This window comes from Macaca mulatta, chromosome 19 (assembly GCF_049350105.2).
Source record: "Macaca mulatta isolate MMU2019108-1 chromosome 19, T2T-MMU8v2.0, whole genome shotgun sequence".
Lineage (NCBI taxonomy): Eukaryota > Metazoa > Chordata > Mammalia > Primates > Cercopithecidae > Macaca > Macaca mulatta.
In genome coordinates, this window is record NC_133424.1 from 41969113 (window position 1) to 41984196 (window position 15084).

The following is a 15084-nucleotide window of genomic DNA, read 5'->3' on the forward strand; positions in this document are numbered from 1 at the left end:
GGGTTTCTCCACAGAAGTTACTCTCCCATCCCTTTCCATACTGTACTCTTTGGAAGGAAGTCACTTGGCACAGTCCACTCTTAAGGAGTAGGGAGATATGCTCCGTCTCCTTGAGCAAGAAATAGCCACAGAATTATTTGGAATGCACAAGGCATTTGTCAGTCCTTCTCCCTGTATTTATTGAGGCAATCATTTATGCCGGTATGACCTGTGGATATTTATTTTAGACTCCGGGTCATAATCTGATACTACGTTGTTTACTTTGTTACTCAAATGGTTCTAGCTTTGGGTATGGGGCTCCTTCAGCAAACTCTGTGCTAATCTGACACCCTCCACTCCACCATCAATATGTGGGATATTTTTTCTTTAGTACCTTCTTACTTTGCAGCACTAAATGCCCCAGGATTATTTTTGTATATTTCCTATCCCAGTCCTAGAATCAGCCATTTCTCCAAGGAGCCCTGGTTCCCTTTTTTGAGAGTGGTATTAGAAACCAATGTCACTGCTTCTAGACCCTCTCAGCTGACAGAATAAGGAAATATATGCTTGTGTACTAACTCCTGTATATACACACATCTATATTATAAATATGAAGTTAAGCTTGAGTTCACACAGATGTCTTCAATCCATTACCACATAGATCAAAATGCACTTGTAAAATAAGTACATTTTTTTTGGGTAGCCTTCTAAATTAAAACCCAAATCACAGGAAATTTGAAACCTAAATTTATTTGTACTAAGGATATTCCAAAGTGTTTTAGCATCTTTGATGAGATGGATGAATATTTTTTTAAACTGAAAACATAAATTACGTACCTGATTGGAACCATTCTTGCCTATTTGGAATTAGGAAATTTTTTAAAGTATATGTGCAACTGAGAAAACAGCTCTCTCTGTGGGTCTAGTGATTCTTTATGTACATTTCTACCTCTATCATTGCCCTACTGAGCCGCTGAGCCTCTTGAAGCTGAAGGCAGGATTGCTAGGGTCCTGGGCTGGCATCCTCCCATTTTGCAGCCTCAGGGTCAAAGCAGTAAATATTCAAAGGAAGCAGTAGGTGATGGTGAGGGGCCAAGTGAAGACAAGCCCAGCACCCTGCAGTCCTGACCCACTCATGAACCTGTTGTACCACCATACCCAGTGGATTTCCCCCAGGTGGCGGGGCCCACTCTGGGGAGCTGAATTTCTTTTTCTCTCTTCTCTCCTCTCCCTCTTCCGTTTCTTTCTTATTTCTTTCTACTTTCTTTCTTTCTTTCTTTCTTTCTTTCTTTCTTTCTTTCTTTCTTTCTTTCTTTCTTTCTTTCTTTCTTTTTTCTTTCTTTCTTCTTTCTTTCTTTCTCTTTCTTTCTTTCTTTCTTTCTTTCTTTCTTTCTTTCTTTCTTTCTTTCTTTCTTTCTTTCTTTCTTTCTCTTTCTTTCTCCTTCCTTCCTTCCTTCCTTTCCATCTGCCTTTCTTTCTCTCTCCCTCCCTTCCCCTCCCTCCCTCTGTCTCCCTTACTCTTTCTTTATCTCCTTCCTTCCTTCCTCCCTCCCTCCTTCCTGCCATCCTTTCTTCCTCCCTTCCTCCTTCCTACCCTCCTTTCTTCCTCCCTTCCTCTTTCTTCTTTCTTTCTTTCTTTCTTTCTTTCTTTCTTTCTTTCTTTCTTTCTTTCTTTCTTTTCTTTCTTTCCTTCTTTCTCTCTCTCTCCCTCCTTACCCTCCACTCCCCTCCCTCCCTCCTTCTCCCTCTCTCCTTCTCCCTCCATGTTTCTTTCCCTCCCCTCCCCTCCCCTTTCCTCTCCTCCCCTTCCTTCCTTCCTTCCTCTCTCCCTCCCTCCCTCTCTCTCTTCCCTTTCTTTCCTTCCTTCCTTCCTTCCTTCCTTCCTTCCTTCCTTCCTTCCTTCCTTCTCTCTCTCTTTCTTTTTCTTTCTTTCTTTCTTTCTTTCTTTCTTTCTTTCTTTCTTTCTTTCTCTTTCTTTCTTTCTTCCTGGGCAACAGGGTATTGCTCTGTTGCCCAGGCTGCAGTGTACTGGCACTCCAACTGCTCACTGCAATCTCCAACTCCTGGGCTCAAGTGACCCTGCTGCCTCAGGCTCCCAAGTAGCTGGGATTACAGATGCGTGCCACCATACCTGGCTCATTTTTAAATTTTTGTAGGGATGAGAGCTTATTATGTTGTCCAAACTGGTCTCGAATTTCTGGCCTCCAGCAATCCTCCTGCCTTGGCCTCCTAAAGTTCTGGAATTTCAGGCCTGAGCCACCCGTGGCCCTGAATTTTTAATGTATCCAATTGACCTATAGGGGGAGCCAGTTTCTTACCTAGCTGCAGGTATTGCCTAAATGTCCCTAATTTCAAGGAGTTCAGGGGGCGCTGGTTGTGCAGCTCTGGGAGAAGTGTGTTATAGGGAGCCCCTCTGGGTGCCAGTTGGTAGTGGCTGTTCCGGAACGTTACAGCCCCGTGTGTGGGAACTGACGCTGAGGCTGCTTCTCTCCATTTGATCACCTGCTCCCTTCTAGGTGTGGCACTGTCAAACGTGGATGCAGGACACCCTTCTGTCGTAGAGACATTTTGTGATCCTATCCTCTGAAAATGATGTTCCATGTGCTCAATGCCCAGCTTTGATGGGCTTCTTCTATGCCAGTAAGGGGAGTGACATGTGGTGCATGTGCGATATCACACACACACAAACACACACAGACACAGACAAACACACACAGACACAGACAAACACACACACACAGACACACACAAACACATACACACAAACACAAACACACACAGACACACACACAAACACACACAGACACACAAACACACACCAACACACACAGACACACAGAGACACACACATACACATGGTACACACCTCTTCAGGGGGTTCATGGACCACCTCTTGGAGCATCTTTGACTCCTAACCCCTTTTTGTAGAGACTCTTCCAGCAAGCAGGTTGCAGTCCATGGCAGGAGCAGGTGCAGAGATGAGCATTCTTTTAGAGAAGACATGAAGTTGAATTCCTGATCAGTAAGCAGTAAGCTCCACACGTGTGACTTTGGATGATCATTTAATCTCCCTAGATCGGGGATTTCATGTCTGTAAGGTGGGAAGAATCCCTCTGCCATCTCTCCCTACTGACAGTCGTGAGAACCAACTGAGGCCACTCGTGCTGATGCACTTTGATGAGTGTGTACCAGAACATGTTCACCAATGGGCCCTGTCATCACCCCAGGACTCAACACCACAGGGTGGTCACCTCCCCTCTCCCCACTCTCTTATCCTTTGCCCCACAGATGGGGAGAAGCCATCAGTTTGGAAAGTCTGGAAGCCCCATAGACGCAGCCCCCTCTCTTCCGCAAAGCCAGCTGCCCACAAGTGTGGAGCTGTAATAAATGGATAGTCCTCCCAAGGGCAGGCATTTTCTACTCCCCCTTAGGTGCAGGGAAAGTGCAGATATTTCCATCCTAGCAAGTAAGAAAAATATCTCGTTTCCCCACTTTTGTTATAAACAATGTACGACTTGCTTTCTCCTTACTCCTCTTGACCCTCCGCACTGTATACATATTTATATATTATTCATAGTGGATTAAAAATGAATGTGCTCTTTACCACGGCTCCACGGTGCAGTGACAATACAAATTAACGTATGATGTACTTACTTTTCGCATGGCAGTGATGGGAAATGTTGATGGCCTCAAAGTGAGAGGTAGAGAGAGGGGAGTGAGGTGGGGCGGGCGGTTGGGGGGGGCCCCCATCTGGTCACATCACCAGGGCTCCGAGCTCAGGATACAGATAGATGGGGATTGGGAACATTCTGGGAACTGGTGTGGCGGCAGTGCTGGAAAGTCTTCCCAATTCTCTTCTCCTACAGAATGAGGGCCAAGCTTCCCAGTGGGTCCTGTGTGTCTGGCCCCTGTTCACTCTCCCCACTGAGCTTCCCCTGTACCTCGTTGACTTGCTCCTAGGACTCCTAGGACGCTGCACTGACCCAGGCTTCCTGCTCCTGTGCCTGGGCTCAGGTATGCCCCTCGGACTGCAGTAGCACTGTCTCTCTTTCCTATCTCCTGGCAACCTATTTCATTCATCTGTTCCTTTGCTGGAAAAAAAAAATGCTTGGCAGAGATCTGTGATGTGCCAAGCACCGTGCTGGGTGGTGAGTAACAACAATCATCAAAAAACCCAAACAACCCCAAAATAAAAGCTCAGTCCTTGCCCCCGTGGAGCAGACAGTCTGCCTGGTGGGGAAGACAACCGTGGTTGCTTTATTTGTTCAGCTCCTGCTAGCAGCCAGGCTGAGGAAGAGGCGTGTGCTGGGATGTGTGTCACAGCCATGATGGCAGGTCTGGGGTCATCGGGGAGGCCTTCCCCAGGCAGAGGCAGCTGCATGAGAGCCTAGAGGATAAGGTTGCAGGAATTGGATGAAGTAGGGGCAGGCAGAGTCCAGATCGAAGAGACGATCAAGGAGGATGGAGCAAAGGTCCTGGGGCAGGAAAGAGCATGACACATTTGGAGAACACAGAGAAGTCCCCTGTGACCAGAGTACAGCAAACTATGGGGGCTTTAAGGGAGATGAGGAGCAGGGACGCTCAGAGGTTCAGATTCCTCCTGGCAGGGGTTACAGGAGCTCTCCATCACCTATACCGTATCACAGCCCGCACTGCCTTCCAGTGCTGTTTGGGACCTGGCCCCCAGCCAACTTAGCCCTGCCCTCTAAATGGGGAGTTCCTTCTGGCAAGAGGCCTCACCTACATCAAATTCTATCTCATGTCTGCTGAACTTCCTCCCAGTGCAATGCAACTGTTACCAACTTGTTCCTTTGGGCTTTGAAGGTCCTCTGGTTTCCCAGAGCCCCCATTCAAATGCCTATGCCCCAAGGAGAGACAATCCCTTAAGCTTTCATGGTGCTACCTGTGGCAGGAAGCACAGGACAGTGGCACAGGGGGCACCTGTTGACTCGGTACTTTCGATGAAGAACCAGGCAGAGCTTCCCCTGAACCCGCTTAGATCAACAGCACGATGACAACAATGGAAACAGCAGCCGTGCCAATGAAAGCAGCCGACATCTTGGAGTTCTTCGTCATTTACCAATGTGTCACATGCCATCATCTGATGTTCACAGCACTCCTGTGATATAGGTGTCAGTATTATTGCATCATTATCAAGATGTGGAAATGGAAACCTTGAGTTCCAATGGTTGCCTAAGGTCAGAGAGAGAGGAGACTGAAGTTCAGGGTGCTAGTAGCTTAGCAACCTTACAGAGGAGGGAAGCAGTGGTAGGAACCCAAGCTTCTTGGTCCACTGGGGAGAAGGAGGGCTCTGAAAATAAAGCAAAGGTACCAGAACAAGAGAGCCCTGGGTCTTCTTCTTTGACCAAAGGCCATCCTGGAGTGTGGTGCTTCTTAGCAGGTTCAACTTGGGAGAGGCCATCGCCTTGATGCTCTCTCTAACGGGGAGCTGGCAGGAGTGGGTGTTCTTATTCTCTTCAGTTCTACCACAATGGAAGCCTGCTTGACCCAAGTCTGTCTTAATACTTATTCTGCATCTTCGACATTGATGGACATTAACATCTTCCTTACACCTCTAGGAATCCCCAAGTCTAGGTCCAGTCAACTAAGATGGCACAGGCAACATGGCTGGCCTTTTGTTTCATTAAAATGAGATAGACAGGCCAGGCACAGTGGTTCACACCTGTAATCCCAGCACTTTGGGAGGCTGAGGTGGGCGGATCACCTGAGGTCAGGAGTTCGAGACTAGCCTGACCAACATGGTGAAACCCCACCTCTACTAAAAATACAAAAATTACCTGGGCATGGTAGCGGGCACCTGTAATCTCAGCTACTTGGGAGACTGAGGCAGGAGAATTGCTTAAACCCGGGAGGCGGAGGTTGCAGTGAGCCAAGATCACGCCATTGCACTCCAGCCTGGGCAACAAGAGTGAGAGTCCGTCTCAAAAAAAAAAAAAGGGATAGATGGAGTGTGCAGGCCACTGAGGGGCTGCCCTGTTGCCACTGCAGTGGCTTCTCCTCTGGGGATGAGATGACCTACCTCCATCTAGAGAGATCTGACTTCCTCCAAACCCACAGTCCCCTCAGCTGGAATGTCTCGCAGCATTGTTCCATGGGCCCCTCTTGCTGCTGCTGCTGCCTTCAGGAGGGTCTCTGCTGTCAGAAATATGTGAAATCCACAGGGACGTATTCAGCAGAGCTCAGCACTTTTTTTTTTTTTTTTTTTTTCTGGAGCCCTTGCTTATGTTCTCTGACCCAAAGCCAACAGATCCCAATCTTATTGTCATCAGGGGCTTCGCAGGGACAAATGGTGGAGAGACGTTTGGAACTTTTTATCCAGATTTACTTGGACTCGGAAATGTGTCATGTCCAACAGTACTGTGCATAGCAACAGCTTTCTGTTTGGGAATAAATGTTCTCATCATCAAAAGATCAAGCTTTCAGTTATATTTGATTCTTGGGAAAATATAATGGCTTCTTCTGGGCCTATCATAGCTTCTCCCAGTCAGCTTCCCCAAGCGTGGGCCTTTCATTTCTTCATAGAACTTTCTTCCACATCAGTCTCCGGGGAGTCGTTTGGCGAACAACTCAGAAAGATGTGTGTGTGTGTGTGTCTAAAAACAATATGATGGATATGGAATAAAATGCATTGTAAATTGTGTATAAACCAACACATGTGTGTGTGTGTGTGTGTATGTGTGTGTGAGCCTACAAAAACACATTTTAATCATGGTCTTTGTTTAGAGAATGTGGGGGACTCAGTACTTTATATCAACTGGAAATTTGTTTTAAAGCCAAACCTTCTAGGTTCGCTGTATCTCAGCTCTCGCATCTGTACAATGGAGCTGATATCATCCCTTGGCAAAACTGTCCAAAGCTCAAATATGAGGATAAACATGCAAAAATGTACGTGAAAAACTGTGGAATACAAGCCTTCAGGGTCTTTCAGTACTACCAGTATTGTCTACAAAGCTTCTACTTACTAGATACATTGCAAGATCAGGATTTATTATGATTCTAGCATTGTATAGACTTCTTTCTACAAATGGATACGTGCATGGCTTTAGATGGATTTACATATAGATTTCCATCTCACCTAAGTGAAAATGAAACCTATTCAATACTAATGTTTTGACCAGTGAAGTATCCAAATCTGCCAGAATCATTGTTATACATTTTGACTATTCCCAAGAAACAGAGATTCAAAATATAACTATAGGATAAAATCATGATTAATATTTTAAAATCAACTGGTGGAAAAAAGGTACTAAGTGCTTTTATACCAAGTTGGCCAAATCAAAAAGGCTTTCATTGCAAATAAAGGTGATATCTGAGGTTCATATTTTAGTTTGCCAAGAGGCACATTGCATCACTCCTGTGGCAGTATCATTTGTAGGGAGGGCAGCTTCCATGTAGCATAGGATTCATATGTGAAATTATTACTTGCTAATGTAACAATAGAAAATACAATAGACAGTTGACTGGGCACGGTGGCTCACACCTGTAATCCCAGCACTTTGGGAGGTTGAGGCGGGTGGATCACGAGGTCAGGAGATCAAGACCATCCTGGCTAACACGGTGAAACCCTGTCTCTACTAAAAAAAAATACAAAAAATTAGCTGGGCATGGTGGTGGGTGCCTGTAGTTCCAGCTACTTGGGAGGCTGAGGCAGGAGAATGGCAAGAATGCAGGAGGCAGAGCCTGCAGTGAGCGGAGATCGTGCCACTGCACTCCAGCCTGGGCAAAGAGCGAAACTCCGTCTCAAAAAAAAAAGAAACAAACAAACAAAAACAGAAAAGAAAATACAATAAACAGTTTTGCTGATGAACAAAAACAACTGAAGAATGGAAGAACCAAAGTCATCCTGGTAAACCGAGGCAGATTTACAAACAATACTGAGGTCTGGCCACTTTGTTTCGTAGTTCTGCTGGCCTCTTTGGATCATGGTACCAAGGGTTTTGGTTTTATTTTTTATTTTTACTTATGATTTGGAGTTCTTTACTCGAAAGACTTGTCAAACGATAGTGACATTCTCCATCAATAAATTATTGCCATATAATGAATAGATGAATGACTTAGCCCTAGTTTTATCTGAGCCATGGTAATTAGGACAGTGGCCAGCCTTTGTCCACAAGCTACCACAGAGCTGCCCTGGGTAGAAACAGAAAAATACAGTCCATTTCAGAGAAGCTTTGGCCAGAGCCTCGAAACATTTCTCAGGTTTCCTGGTGTCTTGCTCCTTCTCTGTGTTGTTTGGGACGACCTTCAGTTGGCTTCTAGGCCTCCAGCTACAAATCGGGCCCACCTTTTTCTTGCTCAATAGCGTCCATTTCAGAGTAGCTCGAACCCTCCCTCAGTGAGTCCTGGGCATAGCTTCGGGTCCACAGGGATGATAACTTGAAATATTGGATGGCTCAATCTTGGGGACTAAGCTGCTTGGCCAGGAGGATCTACTTGGAACTCACTGATGCCCAGCTTAGCCCTGTTAGATTCACCATTATGGTAGGGAGAATGGGCATGGCTTTGCTCACCCCATTGTCTCTGACTGGCATCCTAATTCCATCCTTCAGTCTATGCCCTAACTCCTAGGTCATGAAAAACAGGGACCATTTACAGTTTTTTGTACAATTGTAAATTTGCATTAGAAATACGTCTCAGTTGTCCTTCCCCTCCCAACCCAGGGCCTTCCCTAGGTGACTAAGCCCTTAAGGTGAAAAGGGTGGCAAGACAGTAAATGGGCAGTCACTCTGGGGACTCCTTCTCTTACTTGGCAATCATGATAGCGGCCCCTGATGATGGCTGTGCTTTTCTTCCTGTGGTCAACTGTCAGGAAAGGTCCACAGCAAGTCACTGTTCTTGTACTTTATTTTATTTTTAACTCCAAAGTCTGTAGATTTGCAAATTGGCTTCTTGAAGTGAGAAGGTTGATCAAATTCAGCCTTGTATCAGGGTCAGTAGTAGAAACAGAAGAAGCAGAAACACTATCCAAAAATGTATAGTTTCTGGCCGGGCATGGTGGCTCACTTCTGTAATCCCAGCACTTTGGGAGGCCAAAGTGGGCGGATCACCTGAAGTCAGGAGTTTGAGACCAGCCTGGCCAACATGGAGAAACCCCATCTCTCTAAAAATACAAAAATTAGCTGGGCATAGTGGCGCATGCCTGTAATCCCAGCTACTCGGGGAGTCTAAGGAGGGAGAATCGCTTGAACCCAGGAGACAGAGGTTGCAGTAAGCTGAGATCATGCCACTGCACTCCAGCCTGGGCGACAGAGCGAGACTCCATCTAAAAAAAAAAAAAAAAAAAAAAAAAAAATCCAAAAATGTATAATTCCTTAGAAAAAGGCAAGGTGATACAAGAAGATAATAAATAGTTCATGCCTACCTGCTTTGTGCCAGGCACTGGGCTTGGCATTCATAACACTGAGATGGTGATGGTTCTTGCTCCACGAATTCACAGCCTTTTGGGAGGACCAGTACATACATTCGGGCCCATAAAGCAGGCATCCCACTGATCAGAGCCTGAACAGAGAAGTGGGTTTGAGCCTGCAGAGAATGAAGTGGCATTTCAGAGAGAGGGTAGACAAGCAAGGGTATGGAGACCCTGCACAGTGACGTCTATGTACAGAGACCATGATGATGTTTGGTTTGGTGTGGGCAAAAGGGGTTGTGCTGTAGTGTGGAATGGAAGGGTGTTTTAGGATTGAGCCATGAAAGTCCTTATTATTCCTTTGGAGGCCAGTGGCCATCAAAGATCTGGGGCAAAGAAATCACAGGTTGAGCTTCTGCTTTAGGCACTCGCTCTGCTGTTCCTGGGGAGGACAGGCTGGAGGTGGGAAACTGGAAGCATGAAGGTCCCCGGGGGCTGCCATGTTCATAGTCTAGACAAGAATTGGTACAGACTGGACCTGGTTCTGAAGTCGGCATTGCAAAGGAAAAGATTGAACAGGTAGAATGGATTAGTCCTGGACACCAGTTGGTCATGAGGGGACAAGGAGGCAGTGAACTCCAGAAACCCAACAAGAAGCAAGAATTTAGCACTGGGTGCAATTCAGTGGGCAAGTGAGCTTCTGCTTCCAACGTTGCGTTGGCTTCCTGTTTCTCAGGAACAAGACCGTTTTGCTAAATAGACACAGGACTGCCATTACTGCTTTAGAAAAAGTGTTGAATATGTGTTTGTTCGTTTTCTGGAGCCAATGATGGGGCCCTCTGTTTATTTACTTGTTTATTTTTTTGAGCAAATGAAACCCAGCTCTGGGCCCTGACCTCTCTGGGTGCTGGGTGAAACAGCACACGAGAACTTCCAGGAATGTCTCATCAACAACTTCCCGGAAGCAGGGGAGATGTCATTGCTTCAGAATAACTTCCCCAGCCAGATGTTTTACCGGTTCCTCAAGATGGCAGAGTCTGCGCATGGCTGCGGCGCATCAGGGTAGAGATGTCAGGCTTGGAGGATTAGGTGAACTTCCACAAGAATCCACCTCCTGTTCCAAATTAGAATCTTTCTAGGAAGGTTTTATTTCAAGAGTCACTATTCAAAATCTACCTTCTTTAAAACTCATGCTGGCCTTGGTTACCTCATCTTGCTCCCGGTCCCGACAACTTCCGCTGCTGCCCCTGAGACCCTCAGACTCTACAAATCCCCCCAGCTCAGCCCTTCCAACTCTGCCTAAGAGCAAGCATTGGGTGGCACCCCTCACCTACCCCACCCCCAAACACATGCTCCCTTGCCATTCTTGGTTTGCTCAACAATGAAGAGTCAATGGGAGGATAAGAACGTGAACTGGCTTTGCCCTGAGGCCTGAGTCAGACTCCCAGATGGAAGGATTTATGGTCTTTGTGCAGAACGGGGATCAGCAAAGTGTAGCTCGTGAGCCAAATCTAACTATTGTCTGGTTTTTTGTTTGTTTGTTTGTTTGTTCTTTGTGTTTGTGACAGGGTCTTGCTTGTGGTCCAGGCTGTAGTGCACTGGCACCATCATAGCTTACTGGCACCTCAAACACCTGGGCTCAGGTGATCCTCCCACCTAAGCCTCCTGAGTAGCTGGGACTACAGGCATGTCCCTGGCTAATTTTCAAATTGTTTTGTACAGACAGTCTCACCATGTTGCCCAGGCTGATCTCAAACTCTTGGGCTCAGAGAGCTGACTTGCCTCAGCCTCCCAAAGTGTTGGGATTCCAGGTGTGAGCCACCATGCCCAGCAACTGTTTGTTTTTATATAGCCTGTGAGCTAGGAATGGTTTATGCATGTTCTTAATGTTTGGGAAAAAGCTCAAATGAGAATGATAGTCGTTCATCCCACATGAAATTAATATACAATTTAAATTTCAGTGTCCATAAATAAAGTTTTGAATTTCATCAATAAAAAGTTGAGGAATATTTGTTTCCTGTCTTGTTCTACAAATACCTACATAATATCTTGGATTTTGCCTCTCTGCCTGCAAATCTGGGACTATTTACTATTTAACCCTTTATAGAAAAAAAATTCAAGTATGGGGAGATTTATCTTCAATTACCTAGAAAGTCTGGATTCAAAACTCTAGCAAGAGCCTGGTGTGGTGGCTTGCTATAATCTCAGCTACTTAAGTGGTTGAAAAGGGAGGATCCCTTGAAGCAGGAGCTTGAGACCAGCCTAAGCAACATAGCGAGATCCTGTCTCTAAAACAAACAAACAACATTGCTGGGCATTGTGGTGTACCTGTAGTCCCAGCTACTCTGGAGGCTAAGGCGGGAGGATGGCTTGAGCCCAGGAGTGTGAGGTTACAGTGAGATATAATTGCACCACTGCACTCCCAGCCTGAGATGAGGAACAAGACTACATCTCTAACAACAGCAACAAAAATATTCAGGGATGGGAAGACCTTCTAAATCTTAGCTTATGTGTTTGATGTATCGGCTGCTTTTCTAACCCTTGCTAGTTGATTTTTGCAAAGTAATAATAATATTGATCATACTGGTGATTGCGATGATGATCCTTTGAGCCCCGGGGGCCAGGAAGGTGTGAGCAGCAGTGCTGACCAGCCACTCTTTCTGCCCACAGGTCACAGGCCTTTCCAGTGCCGCTACTGTCCCTACAGTGCCTCTCAGAAGGGGAACCTGAAGACCCATGTCCTCTGCGTCCATCGCATGCCTTTTGACAACAGCCAGTATCCCGACCGCAGGTTCAAGCGCTCCAGGGTCGACTCGGAGGCTTCTGGGAATTTCGAGGAGCCTACAGCTGTCAAGGCGGGGAGCTCTGCAGACCTCACGGAAGAGGGTGGCAAGGGCCAGGAGGAGACCAACTGAGCAGACCAACCTGTATATTGCAATAGTATTTTACACGGTTTTAACATTATGCATCTGGTAAAAGTTTGCTAACTGCATTCCAAGGGGAAAAAATCATGTACAACCCCCCTAATAGTGTATAGAACATTTAAAAAATTTTAAAAAGATATCTATATATATATAAAAAAAAAAAATTCCCCAGCCCTTGAAAATGGCTGCTAAACTGTTACCCGGCAACAAGTACTTCCAAAACAATGCAGGTGGGAGAAAAGTGATTTCAAAAATTCTTGGTGCCCTCTGAGCTGGAGAGAGCTGGGGGCCCTTCCAACTCAAAGGTCGTCTTTGTCCAAAAATAATGCTCTTAACGGAAAAACGATACCATCTAAATGATCTAGTGTTGCGTTGAAGATGGAGGGGCTGTGTTTTCGTTGTTGAAAACACCTCTATAATCTGACACCAGCTGCTGTCATTTGCCTAGAACCCTAATGAGATGTGTCGGGAGGCAGCTGCGGTGCCAGTCAGACTGGAGCGGTCACTGCAGAGAAAATCAATTCACGTGGTGGTGTAACTGCACTCTTGGAGAAACCTTAGACGGCCCGCAGCCAGCGCCAGGGCTGACCGGCACTGCAGAGGATTGAAATCTTAAATGCGTATTTTCACGAAATACACAGCCAAATGAAATCAATGATCAGGAAGTGTCTGCAGACAAATGTCCATTGCAGGTTTGATGAGTAATTCCTTTTTTTAGACCAAATTGCAGTATTGAGGGAAACGTTTTGTTCTTGGTGGTCTTTTTCTCTTTTTTCAAAAAAATTTTTGGATGAAGAAGGAAGTTGCTATTTTAAAAAAAAATGTAGGGTAATTATATAAAATGTTGTTAGAAAAACTAGCTAACCCCATCCATAGAAGATGCTGGTGAGCAGTTAAAATTTAGGTAATAATAGAAAGTTTTTTTATTATGATTTTTAAAATTTTACTTGAATGAAGGCTGCTCCAGTCCTTATTATCAGATTTTTTTTCATGTGTTGGTTTTTATAAGTGTCACAGACATGAAGCAAGATTTTCTTCTCCGGCAAGCTCTTATGAAATAGCTTGTATTAAAATATGAATCTAAACATCCTGCTCTCTATCTCTAATGATGAAAACTGTTTGAGTTAAAATGTCTGTTTTTGTAAAACAAATGTGTTCTATATTTTTGTAGATTTTAGATTTTCTACTGATTGGATACTCCAAATTTATCAAGTTCTGCACCACACAGAAGGAGATTTTGAGTGTCAATAATGAAACACTTAACTCATTAAAAAATGATTTAAGAAGACTAGTTAAAGGTTTATTCTTGCATCTGCTAGCATGGTGTAAAGTTGAGCCTTTTAACATACTTCCTTTGAGTGACATGAATTTGGTGCTGTTGCTTGTGGTGGTAGAGAAGTATGAAAGTATTAACTTCTTCTAAAACAAAATCATTCAGACTTAAAAAAAAAAAAAAGTCAATATTTCCTTGCAGGCTGGGAGCACAGATTAAACCCCAGGGCCTTAAAAACTTCAGCTCTGCCTACAGCAGTTTACAAAAATACTAAACTGCAATCAATGTAAATAAAATTCTTAGTGCTATCCTGAGACCAGAAAGATTCTCAGGCTAATAAGGAATCCGGTTTGCATATGCTGTCAAAAGGGTGTCATCTAACCGAGGTTTCAGTGTAAATGAGGTCGCTGTGCAACTTGGACCCATCTGGCATAGAGCAAGCTGCTTTCTTGTTTTTCTAGTATAGTTCTCACTGCCTTACTTAAATCGAGTTGATAAACTTAATGCAACTGTTTCTATGATCCTAGAGAAAGGACTGAAATGTTATTGAAAACTTTCCGACTGTAGTAAGCTTTAGGATTTTAACTGCACTACTGTGTTTGGTGACTGTGCCAGTCCCTTGCTTTCTGTGTTTGCTCTGCCTTTGGTATCTTAGCAAAGAAAAATAAAAAAAGAAAAAAAAAAAGATGAAAAAAAAAAAGAAAAAAGAAAAAAAAAGAGGAAAAAAAAAAGTGGGGGAAAAATGAGAGCCACATTCCATTTCTAGCACTTTGGGAGCTCTTTCAGTATTTTTTTGTGTCTTTTCAGCATCCTCAGATGCGACAGGCAATAATTCTGTTTGTGACACTGGGAACATCCCCTCTTCTTTGTGGCGTGTGTGTTGATTCCATTTTGTCCAGTGCTACTGTCCTTCCCCCTCTGACACAGGCCTTCTTTCCAGAACATTTGTAACTTGTAATACAAACAAGTGACAGCCACAGTGATGCAGCGTCAGTTTCTGAATGTCATCAGGTTCTCATATCTAAACATGTCAAGTTTTTTCCCTGTAACTTCTGTAGTCTGTGATGCTGGTCATAATACTGTCTACATTCCTACGCAAAGAAAAAAAAAATCTATCTTGGAGGAAATCTGAGATCAATAGGAGTAGAGGATTTTGTTGCTATGCTTGTAACAAGTAGAAAACTTTGTATTTAAAGTTTATTCTTGGTCATTATTTATTATTATAATACATCAGTTGACAGAACTTTATTCTGGTATAGAAAGTATTAAAAGTTGTTTTTTCAGCAATGACTGTTTTCTTTCTGCTGTTAGAATAAAATGTCTTTGAAGCAGCCCAGTTTTATCCAGTGTTTTACGCAATAAAACCTCTACCTCTGGGAAAAAAAAATCACAGCTTTTCCTACTCGCTTATATTTACTAGGAGGAGTAAAACATATTTTTGCAGGTTTATCAGACTTTGGCAAGACGTTGTCAAACTCCATGTATAAAAAACCCTGTACTGGGCAGGGTGCGGTGGCTCACACCTGTAATTCCAGCCCTTT

General features: G+C 44.5%; 1 protein-coding gene across 8 annotated transcripts in view; it reads left to right on the forward strand.

The window, feature by feature from the left end:
* ZNF536 (zinc finger protein 536) overlaps positions 1-14874 on the forward strand; it is a 488422-nt gene extending 473548 nt beyond the window's left edge. For 3 of the 8 annotated variants that reach the window (XM_028839572.2, XM_028839573.2, XM_028839577.2), the window contains one exon: positions 12017-12449. In XM_028839572.2, coding sequence (XP_028695405.1) covers positions 12017-12261 — 245 coding nt within the window. In that variant the 3' untranslated portion in view covers positions 12262-12449. Of the gene's footprint in view, positions 1-12016 lie in introns of all 8 variants that reach the window. The other 5 variants (XM_028839576.2, XM_077977120.1, XM_028839578.2 and 2 more) reach the window with 2 other exon arrangements.
* The last annotated feature ends 210 nt before the right edge of the window (positions 14875-15084 follow it).